This window comes from Trichechus manatus, unplaced genomic scaffold (genome assembly GCF_000243295.1).
Source record: "Trichechus manatus latirostris isolate Lorelei unplaced genomic scaffold, TriManLat1.0 scaffold00036, whole genome shotgun sequence".
Classification (NCBI taxonomy): Eukaryota; Metazoa; Chordata; class Mammalia; order Sirenia; family Trichechidae; genus Trichechus; species Trichechus manatus.
In genome coordinates, this window is record NW_004443972.1 from 17,649,450 (window position 1) to 17,666,880 (window position 17,431).

Genomic DNA, 17,431 nt, shown 5'->3' on the forward strand with positions numbered 1-17,431 from the left:
TATCTATTCTATTAGCAGAGGATCTCTGGTGGCGCAATGGTCAAATGCTTGGCTACTAACTGAAAGGTCGACGGTTTAAACCTACCAGCCACTCCATGGGGGAAGGATGTGGCAGTCTGCTTGCATAAAGATTACAGCCTTGGAAACCCTATGGGGCAGTTCTACTCTGACTTGAGGGCAGTGGTTTTTTGTTGTTGTTGTTTTGTAGAATTTGTAGAATTTAGTAGTTAGGCAAGGGGATGGTGAGATGCTTCTTATGTTCTGCAGGCTTCATTTTCTTCTTTGGTAATATAAAAAGGTTGAACTGGAATTCTGAGGTCCTGTCCATTTCTTACACTTCTATGAATTCTAAAATTGCTGAGTATTTTCTCTCTCTAATACTGTAAATAGCTTTATGAACATCGACTCTCTGTTATTGTTGTTTGTACTTTGACCTTTTGAGGGAGCTCCTATTTAGATACAGACTCTGCCTGAAAAATGGATATAATAACAGATGATACCTATTTCACTAAAGCTAGTTATAAGGATGGAGCATTTTTTACATATCATGAGATCTGAATTGTATTCTTCATGCTATCACAGAATACAATTCTAATTCATGATGCAATTTGATATATAACATCCTATTCATCTAAACAGACCAGTTTGACTCCAATTTTATTTTCTACTTCTACTCAGCACAGTCCCTGGGCTCCAGGCAGGCTAGCTGTTCATTGTCATACAACCACATCTTATTTATTCCACCCACATTGTTTCTTCCCATCTAGAATTTCTTCCTTTCTACAACCAAATTGATCAAATAAGACTGGCTCAGATACCACTTGCCCTGTTCCTGTACATTTTTTTTCCCCCATGGTGATCTTGTCCTCTAAAAGTAGGGTTTATATTCCGTCTTTTCATTGTTGTACTTCCAGTTCCTAGCAGGCTACCTATCAGGTAGATCATGTTCATACGTATTTATTTAATGAGTTACTGAATAGCTCCTGGATTATTCTTTATCTTCATTTTATACCTAGCACATAGTATAGACTCAGTAAATATTTGGGTGCTGACTAGAATCACAATTGGGTTTTTTTTTTTTAGTAGACTGGTTTTTCCAAGCCTCAATTTCCTGCCTTTTATTGGATATAGCAGTAACTGTCCTTCACTTATGTAGTTTCTGAAAAATGTTTTGAATATCGTAATTAAACAATGGCACTTCAATCACAACACAAATATTCCTCTGGTCAAATTGTTGGAGCCCCTCAGATGTTCTTGGGTAAACTTCAATCCCCATCCCTACAACATATTCACCATGCTGTAGAACTCAGCATACTTTTGAGGGACCTCTTATAAATGAAATGCTGAATGGAACTCATTTTAAGGTGCTCCTGACTTATAAAGTGTTAGATACGGGTTAGGTTTATGTTCTCACGATCTCTCTTTTCCTGTATGATTGAGATAAACTAGGTTGTGCTTGTCGTGACCACTAGTGCCTGATTTGACTCTGCTCCTCCCCAGAAAGTCTCAGTTTTTGGCTTCCTCACAGTGCTGCCTGGGCTGCAGCCGGCCGTCCATCCCCGCGCTCCGGGGCCCACCCAGCTTCCTTCTGGCACTAAAGGCAGCGGCTGCTCTGCCACCCTTCTCTTCGGATAAGCATGGCTTGGAAATGCTATCTTTAGAGGTGATGAGTTTTTGTTTGGATAGAATTATGACTAGTGTAAAGCCCACACATGCTAACAAGCCACAGAGTGCAAAATAATTATTGAAAGCAATTTGAGAGAAAAGTGGAAAATCATAAGGAAAAAACAAAATTGTTCACAAAGCTGTGGTCCCTTTTTTTTTTTTTTTTTTTTTTCTGGTAGATTGAATCTTGAGCCTCGGTCTTCTGCTACCCAGTAGCCTAAGCATTGACAGCAATGTTATTCCCTTCAGTTGCTTTGGTTTAACTCTTCATTAAATCTCTCTAACCTGCCTCTTGACATTTTGTTCTGAGTTGGTCCGGAAAGCTATCGTACACAAGGCTTACCCTTCAGTGGACAGTTAAGGAAAGAATTACATTTTGCTTTCCATTTGGGCAGGAGGTCACGTAGTTCTTCATCTTTACATATATTTAAATTCCATTTCTGAAGTTAGAGCTAATAATTCTAATATTTTTAAATGGTCCTAATAGTTCTCTGAACGTGAGCAGTGCTAATTAACCCATTTGAAAATAAATTCATTCAATAGGAGCTGTAATTACACGTAAGTAGATTTCTTTTTTTGGTACTTGAAAAAAATTAAACCAGGACATTTCAGAATAGCCATAAGATTATTTTCATCCCGAAGATATAGTTTAAAAATGTTATATATGAAGAAATGAATATCTGAATAATTTCCACCCTTTAAAGAAGGGTGGAATATTGTCATTGTAGGAAGAAATCTGAGCCATAAAATGAAAGTCTAAGATGCATCAAAGTGGAATCAACTATTCCATTTTGTGCCCTATGCAGGCTCTCCTGTGTTTTGATCCATCCAGGAGGATAGCTTCTATTTCACTCCAAGTCTCTCGAGCAGTGGTTCTCAAAGTGTGGTTTTCAGATCGCCAGAATCTGCATCACCTAGAAACTTGTTAGAAATGCAAATTATTGTGTCCTGCTGCAGACCCATTGAACTGGAAACTCTGGGAGTGAGGCTGAGCAATCTGTGGTTTAACAAGCCCTCCAGGTGATTCTGATGTAAACTAAGTTTGAGAACCACGGCTCTAAACACATCCCTCAAACTCTCCTAGTAGAGCATCCTGGGAAGGTAATTGCAACTTTGTAACAATGACATTACTCATAGTTTTGTCCTTACAAAATTTAGATTAAGTTTTTTAATCTGCTTGGAGATTAACCATGTTTTCCATTGAGTGACATGAAGGAGATTGTTGTTAGCATTTAAATTACTTTGTGGTATGAGTCCCTCATTAATTACTTACGTTCTTGGTAGCTGATGCTTTATTGAAAGGACCTGTGCTAACATTAATAGATGCAAATAAAGTGGAAAGTCCTGAGGTTAATGAGATAATGAAACATTCATCTGTGTTTCTTCTTTACTATAAAATGGAGACTCATCAGGTTCATTTGATATACTCTACATTTTTCTTTCCAGGAGGAACAAAGTATGCTTGCGATGGAAGATGAGGGCACAGTACAGCTCCCACTGGAAGGGCACTATAGGTAAAATATAAATTTAAAAGCACACTGATTTGAGTAATGGGATTTGTTGTTATAGACTCTATTTAGGAGTTTGTCACTGTATGGATTCCTGTAGAGATTTGTTGAAGTTGTGATAGAGCAGAAAGATCTGAGACTAAGAATTAGATTACCAAGGTCTCAGTACTAAATTAGCCCGCTTATGTATATGTGACTGTTGCCAAGCTGTGTAAATGAAGGTGGGCAAGAAGCTGTGGTCTGAAGTTTTTTCTTCTCATTTCATAATACATATGAAAGCTCCCTTTTATATCCTCAGAAAGTAGCACCACTGAAGACAGGCCAAGATTCACTTCTGAGATAAATGAGCTAGATATTCACTAAATTGATCACAGGTAAATGTTTTAACTCTGGGAATTTGCTCAAGAAAAGGCACATCCAAAGAGACAGTCTGATTCCTAAGTTGCAGAATTCAGTCATACCAGTCATTTTAGAAAATATTTATGCAACTCTCCAAAATATGCTTATCTTCTTTGTGTGCAATCACACAGCAAAAGAAAGCAAACTCCTATTAGTTAGAATAAAACTTTTTTAAGTATTTGGCCAAAAAGTATAACTTTTTGGTTTAATTTCAATATTTTTTCTTACAAATATTGAATTCTGTTTTATGCACCAACTAGTACCCAATTTTATGGTCTCAAAGTGCTTAAGGATAATTTAAGGCCATGCCAATAAAAAGTGGAAAAGAGTTTTCTCTGAGGAGTGAATTTTTCAAGGTGTAAAATATCAAAATAGAAGAGGATCTTCAGGGTCTGACTCTAAAATTGTATCTGTAAAAAAAATCTTTTTTATTGTTATAATTATCTACCACTTAAAGGTTAGCACGTTTTGTTTATTTATTTTTTACAATATTTCAATTTTGAAATCCTGTTGGTTGTTTAGTTAAACCCAGCATTCTCCAAGTGTATTCTGTATAAAATTAGTCTCATGTGGTACTAATGAGACTCTCAGAAGAGTTTTGTGATTAAATAAGTTGGAAAATGTTCAATACAGCATTCTAGTTTAGAGAGCCACAGTGCACACTGGCTTATTAAAAAATCTAAGTTGTCTTACAATTTAAAAAAGATTAACTTCGTGTAATTCAGCATTTTCTAAACTCTTGCTCATAGGATTCTCTATCACAAATATCATGAAAAGCTTGTGTTCCACATGACGCTCTTTGGGATATTAGTTGATCTCAGTTACTGGGAAACTGTCTTTCTAGGCAGACCAAGGTCTGGAGGGATTAGCAGAATTGAAGAACACATTTCCGTACTGGGGAATATGTGAGACCCAAGGCTTTTTTGGGACCCTTAAGTGTCCCTCTTAATGGTTGTATTTGTTGTTCTCTTGTGGACAGTCACCAGTGGGGGTCATGTGAGTTCAGCTTAGGGGTTCTATGATTTTTTTCACAGCAGAATCTCTTTTCCTCCGTGTAGTAAAAAGGATGCTGTTTATTCACCTACTGAAACTTTCTTTGACTTGGGCTCTGGTTTATCGTTGCTGCCATTTGGTTATATTTCTAGCCCAGGGGATGTTTTGGAGTATCCTGAATGCCACCTGTAATTGGTGCCATTTTAAAATGTAAAACAAAACACCTGATATTGCAGGTTCCCCAGCCATTTAGGAAGACTTTTGTCTAGAGCACAGCCTGTATTTATGTATTCAACAAATATTTGTTGACTAGGTATTAAGTGCCAGGCTCTGTTCTGGGTCTTGGGGGAATGGCAGTGAACAAAATAGTCAGGAATCTCTGTCCTCATTAAGCTTATATTCTAGTGGAATTGGGTTAGAAGGGATAGAAACTAAACAAACTAGTAAAATATATAGAATATTGGATGGTAAAAAGTGCAATAAAAGCAAAAAAGAGGGATAGGATAGGAGTACCGGGAGGGGATTGAAGTTGCAGTGTTAAATAGAGTAGTCACAGAAGGCCTCTGTGAGAAGGTGACAACTGAGCAAAGGAGGGGAAGGGTTGCACCATGGGAAGGAGCATTCTGGCAGAGGAAAAGCAAGGACTAAGGCTTTGAGGCAGCAGCTAGTCTGTCCCGTCCCGCTGTGGCTAGAGAGGAGCGAGCAGGACACAAGCAGCAAGAGATGAGGTCCGAGGGTGAGGGTAGCATCAGAGCACTAGAGTCTCATAGGTTTTTGTAAGGACCTCAGCTTTTACTCTCAGTACTGGGAAACCACAGCAGGCTTCTGAGCAGAGTAGTGATGTGATCCCATCTAAGTTGTAAAAGACTACTGTGCTGTGTATGTGAGGGGCAAGGAGCTAAGCAATCAACATGCAGAAGCAAATCTCTTTAATTTGAAATGAATTGTGAAAATTGTGGCCAAATCAGTTTTTATACAATCTTTCTTTTAGATTTTTATTTTTCACAGATTTTTTTAATAGTTGAGAGAACTCTTTAATATTTCTCAATTTTTAATTATAAAAATACTGTACAAAGGTATATATTTAGTTTTTATTACGGGATAACTGCTGTTACTTATTTAATGTTTATTATTTCATTTTGGGCAAACTTCTATCTAGAGATGATCCATCTGTGATAAATATTTCTGATGAAATGTCAAAGACTGCTTTGTGGAGAAATCTTCTGATTACTGCTGATAATTCAAAAGATAAGGAGTCAAGCTTTCCTTCTAAAAGGTTTGAATTTTAAAATAATGAGATTATATGATAATACCAATCATTTTTATGACATGAAACCATTAGCAAAAGAATAAATATTGGTTTCCATAAAATTTAGATCTAAAGTATTTCAGACTATTCTTTTTTAAAGTGGGTAGAAGTTGTATTTATCACAAATGTTTGAATGTTTTTCAGTATCTCCTTTTCAAATTGGAAGCTCACTCCAAACTCTTTTTACCATGGGAAGGAAATGGTGCTATAAATGAGTCCCCAGTGTGTGACATTTTTGGACATTCATTTTGGCCTACTCTTTTACAGTACAGTTTTATTGTATTCCCTCATTACCCTTGGCCCAGAATCCTCCCAGATGTCTGACCATATTTTGCAACCCCCCCCGACTTTTTTAAAACCCATATGGCACATATATTGGTGATTTTATATTTAATAAGTTTCTGGTCTCCTATCCCAACCCCTTGAAAATCTGCCGTAACCTCTTACCCAAAAACTTAACTCAAAGTTCTATCCACTTGTACTTCTTTGTATATAAACATACAAACAACACTTATAGTTGCAAGTGATAGTTTTAAATGCGTGCTGGGGAAGGAGTTTATCTTTAAATATCAAAAGTCATCATAGAATTTCCAGAATTTATAAAATAAGAGTTTAAACCATCCAATCTTTCTTATATACTGATCTGTAGAAAAAGGAATTCCTGTGTTATGCTAAAATCACTTCTTGTTAGCGAGTGATTGAGGGATTTGGGACAGTGTGTACTATAATTAAGTTCCTTTATTTTCATAACCTTAAATTAACATTTTCTACTTAATTTTTATATCACATTTTTTTTCGTAAGCTCCCCTTCCTAATCAGTCTAGAAGCTGATTCCCCAAAGGTAAGACCCTCTCCCTCAAACCTATTCCTTGGTTGCATTTCCTTATGTTAAATGGTGTCTTCTAGAAACCTGGTCAGCCTACGTCCTCTTTGTGTGTTTTGGGGAGGCAAAAGGCATGGAAAGCCCTGGACTCAGATCCTGTATCACACTGTTTATGGTGTTCCTGTAACTACTCAGCTCTATAAGAGGGTTTGAAACTTGAGTAAACTTTTTTCCCTGCAAGACGTATACAAATACATCATGCATAAATCAATAAATCCCACCGAACTGTATTTAGTAATGGCATCAAATTTCTGGATTGGAAAAAGAAAGTTCATTCCTTAAATTAAGAAATTGCAAAGCTGGGAGCTTCCATTTATGCACCATCATGCATCCAAACCTGCAAGCTTTATCTGGCTTCACGGGAAATACTTGGACACATGAGCTAGAGAAAGAGGCTACATTAGACTTGGGAACATGTATCTCTTGTTGCTGGTTTTTGTCACCCCAAAATAGCATGCTGCTTCACTGTCATCTCTATCCCAAACAGCATAAACAAGACAAACAGTGGATGTACAGAGAGTATTCACTTCAGAAGCTGGGGAGTAGCCCCTATTCTCTCTCTGTATCTGTCTCTCTCTCTTCTCACTCCCTCTTTGTCTCTTTCTCTTTCTCTCTCTCTCTCAACTACCTCCAACACTTACTCCAAAGAAGGTTAATATAAGTGACTCAATAGACTATCCTGGAGTCTTTTTGTTGATGTTTGCTTTCTTTTAACAGGGCTTTAAAGCCTTCATGTATTTCCTTGCTTGACTCCACCAGAAATAACATTTTATTCTAAAACGTACTTTATCTTCTTTTCCCAAGGATCCCTGTTACTGTCGGGTAGAATCATCATCTCAGTAATTCTGTGCTTTGCTAGAACTCTTGGAAGAAAATCAGAGTATTTTAAAAGGGGTAATTTCTCAAGCCCACTGAAATATGTGCTTGTGGACCCTTTCACTTTAAAAATGTGGCTTTCTCTGATATTCAAAAATGTGAAATGTAGGTTTGTAGGCTCAAAATAAAATGCTGGCCGTGGCAAATATGTGGAGAATTTGAGACAATCAGACTTGTAGATTACTTTTCTTCCTGTACTATACGGACCCATAGTTCAAACTTTTCTTCTGTTTTCCTTTGGTTCAAGCAAAAGTTTTTATGACATATTTTAGATGATCCCCAAAGGAAACAATAATGCTACAAGCCCTATGTGCCTATCAGAGAAGCTTAGCTACCTTTTCTTAGTGAAGTTTGGAATAGTAGTTGTATTTCTCAACTATTTCATTCACTTTCCTTTGTCAAAAATATTTTGTGTAATATAAGAGCAAGGAAGATCTAAGAACTAACCAATGATGCCTTTCATCAGAAAGACCTAGTTATTTTAAAAAATATGTATCTAGATTAAAAATATGTGTTTAGTCTTCAGACAGTAGATTGACCCTAGTGAACAATGTAAGGCGCTTTAAGCGAGTCCAATTTTAAATCAACTATCCTTTATATTTTGATATAACCGTTTGTTTCTTGTTGTTTGAACATATGTTCTCACTGATGTGAGGTCCAAAATATTGGGGGAGTGAAAGTTTACCCAGCTTTCTTTACCTACCAGTGTGATAAAATCAGTAGCTTTCCACATGAAAAATATCTCTAAGTAGTTAATGTCTTCCATCCTTATAACTGGTAACTGACAGAAAGAGTGTGGCTCCTAGAATCCTAAAGCTGCCAATACTGGTAACAGTGATTCCCTTCCAAAGCCACTGCCTTCTCTTGCTATCTGTTGAAGACACTAAAATATGACATCAGTATTGACCAGGAACTCTGAAAACTTGGTACATGTTGGAGTATCTGTTGGGCAAAAAGCGCTAAAGACCAGGTTACAAGGGTCTGTGTCTACTGAGAACTTAGCTGGCTTCCTTGCAGCCTTTGACACTCACCTAGTTGTTCTCACCCTACTACCCTTTGCTACAAGCGCTATGTGCCTATCAGAGAAGCCTAGCTACCTTTTCTTAGTGGAGTTTGGAATAGTAGTTGTATTTCTCAACTATTTCATTCACTTTCCTTTGTCAAAAATATTTTGTCTAATATAAGAGCAAGGAAGATCTAAGAACTAACCAAAAATTCTACCATATCTGTAGGATGTCTAATTTTGATCCTAGTTTAACAGTGCTGTAAATATAAGTGATAAGCTTTTTCTCTTGCAATTTACTGACTAGATTGGTGGAAATAGGTCTCATTAAAAACTTAAGGGGCAGTGAATTTATGTTAACAGGGAGGAACAATTTGGAAAAAGAGGGTGAGAATAGTTGCACAACTTGAAGAATGTAATCAATGTTGCTGAACTGTACATGTAGAAATTGTTGAATTGGTGTATGTTCTGCTGAGTATATTCTTAACAACAACAAAAAATAAAATAAATTATTTCAAAAAAAAGTTCACAAAGATAAAGATTATCATACAGCCAGAAAACAACAACAAAAAAATAACATTGCATCAGAACAGGTGAGCAACTGCTAAGTTGCTAAGAAAAGTTTTGCCTTGGTGGCAGATACTAGGCTCTAAAGCCATCCTCCTTACCCTCCTGTCCCTGCCCTCCCTTCTGTCCTGGATTCTTCTTTTCTCTGATTACCTAAGTCTGGGCCTTCTCATGACTTCTTGGTAAATGTTGCTCATAAAAACCATTTTGTTGCCATAGAAAAGTAAGTTTCATAAATAACTTAGCAGCTGGAAAGTACCCGGTTACTTTTTGCCCGCTCATGAAATATGACTTCCTTATATTCAAAATTTTAACTCTTCAAGGACTGAAACACTGTCTTATCCATCTAGTATCCCTAGTCCTTGTGAAGTACCTGGCATATAGTAGATATGCAATATGTTCATTACAATGGTACAAAGTAGATATGTAGTATATATTTGTTATAATGAGAGTTTAGATTTGATCGACATCCAAAAACATGAATGTAACAAGAAATAAAGACAGTAATAGCTATAGTAAGAAGATACAAGTCGATAATATTTTTCACAGCAATCTTGAGCTGGTTATAAAATTTCTGTTTCCTAGTTTGCTGAAATCGAATCTGTTACCAAATCTACCCTTTTTAACCAGTTGTTGTTTTGTAACCAACCAATATGATCAAAACCAGGCATTGGGCGAAGCACGTCTGTGGATCAAGTCAACATTCCAAATCTCTTTTTCACTGCTTAGAGACTAATAGTGCCGTTGGGAATTCATTAATTTGTCAAAAGGTTATGGAGCACTTCCTGTGCTCCAAAGTATTATACACGTAGGAATTGTGCATATGTAGACACGAGTTTGTCAACTGTCCCGACAATCTCCTACAGATACTCTTAAATATAAGGATCTGTTATTCTATCTTTCAAAAGATAGAACCCATTGGTACTGGGAATAGCAGCCTCAGAATTCTGGAATTCAGACTAGAAGAGAACCTAGAGGCATTCAAGTCCAAACCTAATTTTACAGATGAGGAAACCAAGTCTGGAGATTAAATAACTAGTCCAAGGATGTCCAACTCATACTTAGCTTCTGGGAACTGGCTCCAGATCTTCCAGCTCCAAGCCTAGGGGTCCTCTAGTGCAGCAGGCTGTCCTCTTTCATTGGCTTTGTTTGGCAGAAGAGACTGGGAGCCAGGTAGAGTCTGAGGAAAAGTTAATTTGGAAAGCAGAGTAGCCGTCACTTGTCATATGAAAGGAACTTTAAGTAGAAGAAAGTGAGTCATGCGGATAGATGAGTTAAAAATACAGAGTTAAGGCTCTCAACACATCATGTGCACACTGTCATCTCTTCTCATGGAAGGAGAAAAGAAAAGGGAAAAAAGTGGCTTTGCTCTGACCTGTGAGTAATATGTGCTGAGAAGTGTGGCAGGCATAAACCCGAGTGCCATAGACACTCGCTCACACCAGCTCTCAGCGCTGGCAGTGTGCCACAGATGGCAGAAGCTCCAGCACTTCTTACCTGATGGTGCCGGGTGGTGGTGACAACTGAGAAGGGCTGTTTCTAGTTTGCATCGGAGGAAAAACAATTTAAAAAGCACACTCTTAGAATGTGTCTAAGTAATTGACCACTGAGGAATCAGCTGCACAGGAGGCCCATACAAAAAAGGAGTTTTTAACCTGTCACTTTATTACTTGGAAAAGTTATAAAACCAAGGGTTATTTCATAAATTTACATTTAAGGCCGAAGTTAACAGTAAAAAATGTGGGGGTTCTTCCAGCGCAGGGCCTCACAGGCCGACTCTTGGTTGCCTCTTGAGTCAGCGGCAGGGAAGGCAGGGAGGGGCTGCGGATGTAGGGACTTCGCAGCGTGCTGGAAATAGCTGGGAAGCGAGCAGTTCCGCCCTTCTGAAAGCTTACATTTGGTGTGAGCTCCGTGCATTTGAGCACAGTATCTGAATTTCTCATGGAAACTGCCAGTGTGAGAATAGGAAATGTGTAAATTGGTAGAATATTGGGGAATAAAAAATAGACAAAAATGATAGAGTCACATTGCCAGCTGTCCTGTTGGTGAATTTAACTGGGGAGTGAGACAAAACGGAAGTCCCGTTGGAATGAGTTTATTCTCGAAAGACTGAGAGGAAACACTGTTCTCTGATATACAGGGTGAGGGTTTGTCTGTGAAGAAATAGCACAGGTGTCTGGAGTACAATGTGCGGTGTGACTGCCTCCTGTAGACCAGTGGGGTCCAAGACACAATCAATCCCCACCAAAGATCAGGGCCTGTGCTTACATAAAAGATGAGCCACTTGCAGCAGAGCCCAGAAATGCCTACTGTGCCGTCTTGTTTGTGTCATTTACTAGTGTTGGTGCTGTCTTCAGATGGGGGCATGACTAGCATTTTCAACAATCATCAGTGATCCATTTGCCCAAATGAGGACCATGGTACTAATCTTGCATGCTTTTGGAACTGTTTAAAAAACATCTGGTTTTTGTTTCTTTTGTTTCTGTTTTTGAATTTCCCCCTCTCTGCAGTTCTTGGTTTCTGTCCCACTGAGTGCAGAGGATTTTAATTGTTGCTATCGATCTATGCTTTGCAGCATGAGAGAGCAATGCCTAAGGGCTCTGGTTGTGTTTGGGGGTTGACGGGTTTGGTGTCTGAGCAAGCAGATCTCAGAGTTGCCATGCAGGGTTGCAGTAATAAATTTTTCCTTTTTCCTCCATAGCAATGAAAGCCGAAAAGAGAAGAAAGCTGACTCAGGGAAAGGTGTTGACAGGGAGACTTGTCTATGACTTGATCTTCAATTTATTTTTTAAAATATATGAGAAGAGTGCCACAAGTAATTATTGATAAAACTGCTTTGATCATATATTGTAAATTCTGTCTCTCATCTCAAATCCACCTTCATACTGTAAGTAGTGCAATACTTGTTTCATTTCTGTGTTTAAACTTCTGAGCAGTGAGACACCCTTGTGAGCATATGCAATAGCTGATGTAAGGACCTTTGTGTTCCTTGCTCTGTGTTCGACATTTGCAAACACTGGATTCTCATCGTCCGTGTCACGAGAGCAATAGCTTTCTTAAGAAGATAAGTCATATTTACCTAGTTTGTATTTTCCTACTTTGGTGACCTGAAGATGCCTGATAATTTCATTCAGAAGAATTTTGAAAGGTAGTCTTACTTCTTTTTATTTTTTATAGCTTAGCGTTAGTGACTTATTTCAAAAGTCCCAGATCAAGAAAGTTAGTTTGAAAGCTTTTTTTAATAATTGTATTTATGCATTTCCTTGATTTAATATGATACATTTAATACTTAAGAATTTATATGTAACTAAAACTTAGTCATTTGAAAAAAATATATAGAAACCTATTCACAACTTGTTAAAAAGAATCAAAGACGCTAATGCAAAAAGTCAAGTAGTATTTGCTTAAAATTCAAGTGTGATTATATGATCAAATACTAGGCTTGTATGAAATGCTTTAGAAAAACTGTAACAGTTTTGTGGGATTTTCAACACAAACCTTTATCAAAAATTTGCTGTTAAATTTCTCTCCCATCGACAACAAATGTTTTCCAAATAAACTTATTGTATACATACCCGTGGAATACCACGTGGTGATCATTGTACATGAAATTCCACTCCTGTAGTTATTCTGCTGCTAACGACCATGCACTGCTTCATGCTAGTTCTGAGTCATGTTCTAATGTTAGACTGACAGTTCTCCAATTGTATTTTTTTTTTTCTGCAGAGCTCTTTTCCACTTTTTAATTAAATGCATGTTATGGAAAAATAATCTTTTAAATGAAAATTTTGGCTTCTGTTTGAGAAGGTTCTATAGCTATTTCAGTCCATATGAAGTAATCCATCTTTACTAAGCTTACACATGGAGAAGGAAAGTTAAGAATTTTTGAGCATTACTAAAAATGTATATTTCATTTCATTTTAGATAAATGAGAAGTTAATAAAGACTAAATCTCATAGTGCTCTTCATTCCTAAGAATGACCACTGATCATCAACCTTTGTAACTCCTCAATGTCCAATTTTACAATAATTCAAGGCCATGTGGCTTTTCCATATAATTAATTACTACTCTGAGTGAAGTGTGCTCGAAAAGTGAAAGAAAAAAAATCCTGTTGTGATGAAGCTAATAAGGGGGAAAGAAAAGGAAAGCCTCCATTAGATTTAATATTCTGATACCTTCTGAAAAATTCCCCTCACAATCCTTTCAGGAGTCATTTTTTTATGGAACATAAGCCTAAATAATAGGGGAAGAACAATTTGCATTAATAAAGTTTCTATTTATAAATGCCAACGTAAAATAGAGAAACTTCCCATTCCAAACGTGTTGCCTTTGTGTATTTTATAATACAGATACAACATTGTAAGCATTTTCATTGTTATATGATTTAGACTAGCTGTACTTGCCAGTCAGTCCCAAAAGCAGCCTCCTAGTGTTTTAATAAAAACTGTTCTGTTAAAAATGATCATAGTGAATTAAAAGCTTCACGTGATCACCTATTTGACTATAAGCAATCATATCCAATGAAATTCTGTATTTGAGTATTTTTATGGTTATTTTGTTCTTGTGTGAATTTTAATGCTATTCTTATGTTAATCCTAATACTTTGAAATAATATAAAATATAAAAAAAGTGTAGCGTTATGTATTTACTCCTAATTTCAGATTCCTGGTCAAAATTGCTAAATACCTGTAATGTAATTTATTGCAAAGTTTAAGTAATATGTAAATGTGACTAGGATATTGTGTTTTTCACAAGTAAGAAATGTTATGTGAAAATAAATATTATAAATATCCTAATTTCCTTGCACATTTTAAATCGTGATGTAAAGTGTCTTGTCTTTTTTTTTTTTTCATAGTATTAATCAGTAAGTCAATGTAGAACGTTTTGATTGTTTGGACATAATGTTTAAGTTTAGACATTCCCAAAGTTAAGAGAACTTGGTGATGTAGACATTTCAGGATTATTCAAACAATTTGAACTTTACAAAGAGAAAATTATGAAAGGTTGCCATGAGTCAAAGTTGGCTCAATGACAACTCATGTTTTTATGTTTTGTTTTATATATAGTGTCTTAGTCATCTAGTGCCACTATAACAGAAACACCACAAGTGGATGGTTTTAACGAAGAGAAGTTTGTTTCCTCACAGTCAAAGTAGGCTAAAAGTCCAAATTCAGGGTGTCAGCTCCAGGGGAAGGCTTCTTCTCTCTGTCGGCCTTCTTCTCTTCGGTGTTCCCCCGGACTAGGAGCTTCTCTAAGCAGGGACTCTGGTCCAAAGGACGCGCTCTGCTCCCAGCGCTGCTTTCTTGATGGTAAGAGGTCCTCCCACTCTCTGCTTGCTTCCCTTTGATCTCTTGAGAGAGGAAAGGTGGTGCAGGCCACACCCCAGGGAAACTCCCTTTACATTGGATCAGGGATGTGACCTGGGTAAAGGTGGTGTTACAATCCCACCCTAATCCTCTTTAACATAAAATTACAATCACAGAATGGAGGCCAACCACACAATTCTGGGAATCACGGCCCAGCCAAACTGATACACACATTTTTGGGGGGGACATAATTCAAACCATGACATATAGGATGTATTTCCTCATTTTCGAAGAGAGCAGTGACGAGTGCAAATGGCATTTCCAATGACTAGCAAAAGCCTCTGACATCATTACTGGATTTTCCCACTATTATGACTCCTTTGACTTCTGTTTTCTCCCCTGGTGAGGAAAGCATTTCCCAAAGTTTGGCTTCTCTCTTTTTGTCACAATAGGTCAGAGGGGACTATTGTTCTTTTCTAGCCAACTGACAGTATGTTGTGGAGACCATTGCATTCAAAACTCTAATGTACTGGTTAGTGTTTTTCTCTTGACTAGTGAACCAGCTGGAGAAATGACTGCGGCTGTATTGGTTTGCTTTGTAATTACTACCATTTAACATCATTCAGTATTGGGAAGTTTTCCCTAAATCTGGCCTGAATGTCTCCTTGGTGGCGTTTAAACCCATAGTCTGATAGAAACTTTCCACTGATGATTCACAAGCAACATGTATTTCCATACAATCCATCTTTTAGGATTTTTCTTGGCTCTTAAAAGTGTGGCTTATTTTGTCTCCTAGGCTTGCTGACCTTACCTCTGTTTTAGTTTAACTTTAGCCTGTTACTCCTGGTCACTTTATTATTCCACTATCATTGCAAGATTATTCTCCAAGTTCTCCAATGTATCTGTCTCACATATTCACACAATGAAATGAAATGAATCAGAACCATTTGAAAGCTTTATGAGAGTAATTTGGATAATAGGAGAGTTCTCTAAATCTCTACTTTGAGAGGGCAGTTGTAGTCAGTCCCCTTGAAGAAGCCCAGTATTCAGGTATTACTGATAATACTTTAGCCCTGGTGGTGCAGTGGTTAAGAGCTCAGCTGCTAATCAAAAGATCTGTAGTTCGAATCCACCAGCTGCTCCTTGGAAATCCTATGCGGCAGGTCTCTGTCCTATAGGGTTGCTATGATTCAATGGCAATGGGTTTGGTTTTTTTTGTTTTAAATAAGTGTTCTCCATAGAAACCTGCAGTTCACGGATACAACCATGTCTCAAATTCAAGTGCTATCAGTATATTGGGCACCAGCCTTTGTGCTGGAAATTTGAAAATAAAACCATGATCCATGCTTTTAAGGGGGGTGGATACATGTTGTTAGGTGCCGTCTAGTCAGTTCCAACTCATAGTGACCCTATGTACAACAGAATGAAACACTGCCCGGTCCTGCGCTATCCTCACAATTGTTGTTATGCTTGATCCCATTGTAGCCACTGTGTCAGTCCATCCCATTGAGGATCTTCCTCTTTTTCGCTGACCCTCTACTGAACCAAGCATAATGTCCTTCTCCAGGGACTGGTCTGGATACATAACTGTAGTATAAATGTGATAGGTACAGAGTTGGTGGTATGATTAAAGTAGTGAGTAACTCAGGAATAGAAATTTGAGTAGGGAAGAGTTTGGGGAAAACTTTATAGAAGAGGTAGGGTATAAATTAGGATTGAAATGGGAAAAACAAACTACAAGAACTGCAAAGAGTCTCAAAGACACGTCAGTTTTGAAATAAAGATGAAATTGAAAAGTAAAGATGTGTGGCATAACTGAAGCCTGACACATAGGGTGTATGGCATGTTTGGAACCCAGTAGTAGCCCAATGTGGCAGAGTCATGGGATGGTAGCGAGACCTGTAAGAAAAGGTAGAAACACAAGTTGAAGACAGATTATAAATGATGTTAAATCATATACTAAGGCACTTGAACTTTATTAAGAGCTTTGAGTAATGCAGAGACATGAATTTTTGGAAAGGTAAGTCTGAAAACACGGTAGAGAATATAATGGAGAAAGGATGGAATCATTTTCTTAGGATCACTTCCAGGATCACAGATGATCAAACTCTTTGTGAGTGGTCTAAAAATTTCTATTATGATTGAAATCAAACTGGCTCAAGCACACTCTTTGGGTACTTAGTAAGTAACTCCAGACATGAATAACTTTAGTTGAAATCAAATCCTTTCATGTAGTTCATTCCTGTGTATATGGATATATATGTCTTGGGTTGTATTTGAATAAATGTTCTGAAAAACAGGGTATCAACATTACGCCTGAGGCTATTGAACAAATCTAAATGTAGATTGTTCCTGTCTGCCATTGAGTTGATTCTGACTCATGTTGTTGTGTGCTGTTGAACAGCAACCTTATATGACAGAGTAAACTGCCCCACAGGGTTTCTTAGGCTGTAATCTTTACGGGAGCAGATCGCCAGGTGGATTAGAACCTCCAGCCTTTCAGTTAGCAGCCTAGCAGTTAACCATTGTGTTACCAGGGCTCCTTAAGTGTAGATTAGTGTAATCCAAATTCAGCCAATGACTGGCTCATCTGAGTCCAGAAATCACCTTCTCCCTGCCCACTCTTGTATCCTAGCCCATCTCCATTCTTATCTAGATAAAACACTTAGCTGTATGTCTAGGTACTCTTGCCTTCTAGGTTTCTGCCCTATGACTTCTTTCTTTCATTTGTTTATAAGCTCCTTGAAGGCAGGAATGGTATCTCACCTCCTGTTGTAACTCTCCAGAGCCTATTTCTGTGCTCTGTTCTTTACGTACCCAACAAAGGCTGCTGATGCAATCGTAAGTGTAATATATCATAAGATGCTGCTGCTCGGTTTATTAGGGATGATTAAAGATCCAAAAATATTCTCTACTGACTT

The 17,431-nt window shown here is 37.6% G+C and overlaps 1 protein-coding gene across 15 annotated transcripts in view; it reads left to right on the forward strand.

The window, feature by feature from the left end:
• Positions 1 to 14,025, forward strand: part of SLC4A10 (solute carrier family 4 member 10) — a 339,170-nt gene extending 325,145 nt beyond the window's left edge. For 7 of the 15 annotated variants that reach the window (XM_023730461.1, XM_004375423.3, XM_023730466.1 and 4 more), the window contains 4 exons: positions 3,112 to 3,179; positions 5,725 to 5,841; positions 6,677 to 6,715; positions 11,905 to 14,000. In XM_023730461.1, coding sequence (XP_023586229.1) covers positions 3,112 to 3,179; positions 5,725 to 5,841; positions 6,677 to 6,689 — 198 coding nt within the window. In that variant the 3' untranslated portion in view covers positions 6,690 to 6,715; positions 11,905 to 14,000. Of the gene's footprint in view, positions 1 to 3,111; positions 3,180 to 5,724; positions 5,842 to 6,676; positions 6,716 to 11,904 lie in introns of all 15 variants that reach the window. The other 8 variants (XM_023730462.1, XM_023730468.1, XM_023730469.1 and 5 more) reach the window with 4 other exon arrangements.
• The last annotated feature ends 3,406 nt before the right edge of the window (positions 14,026 to 17,431 follow it).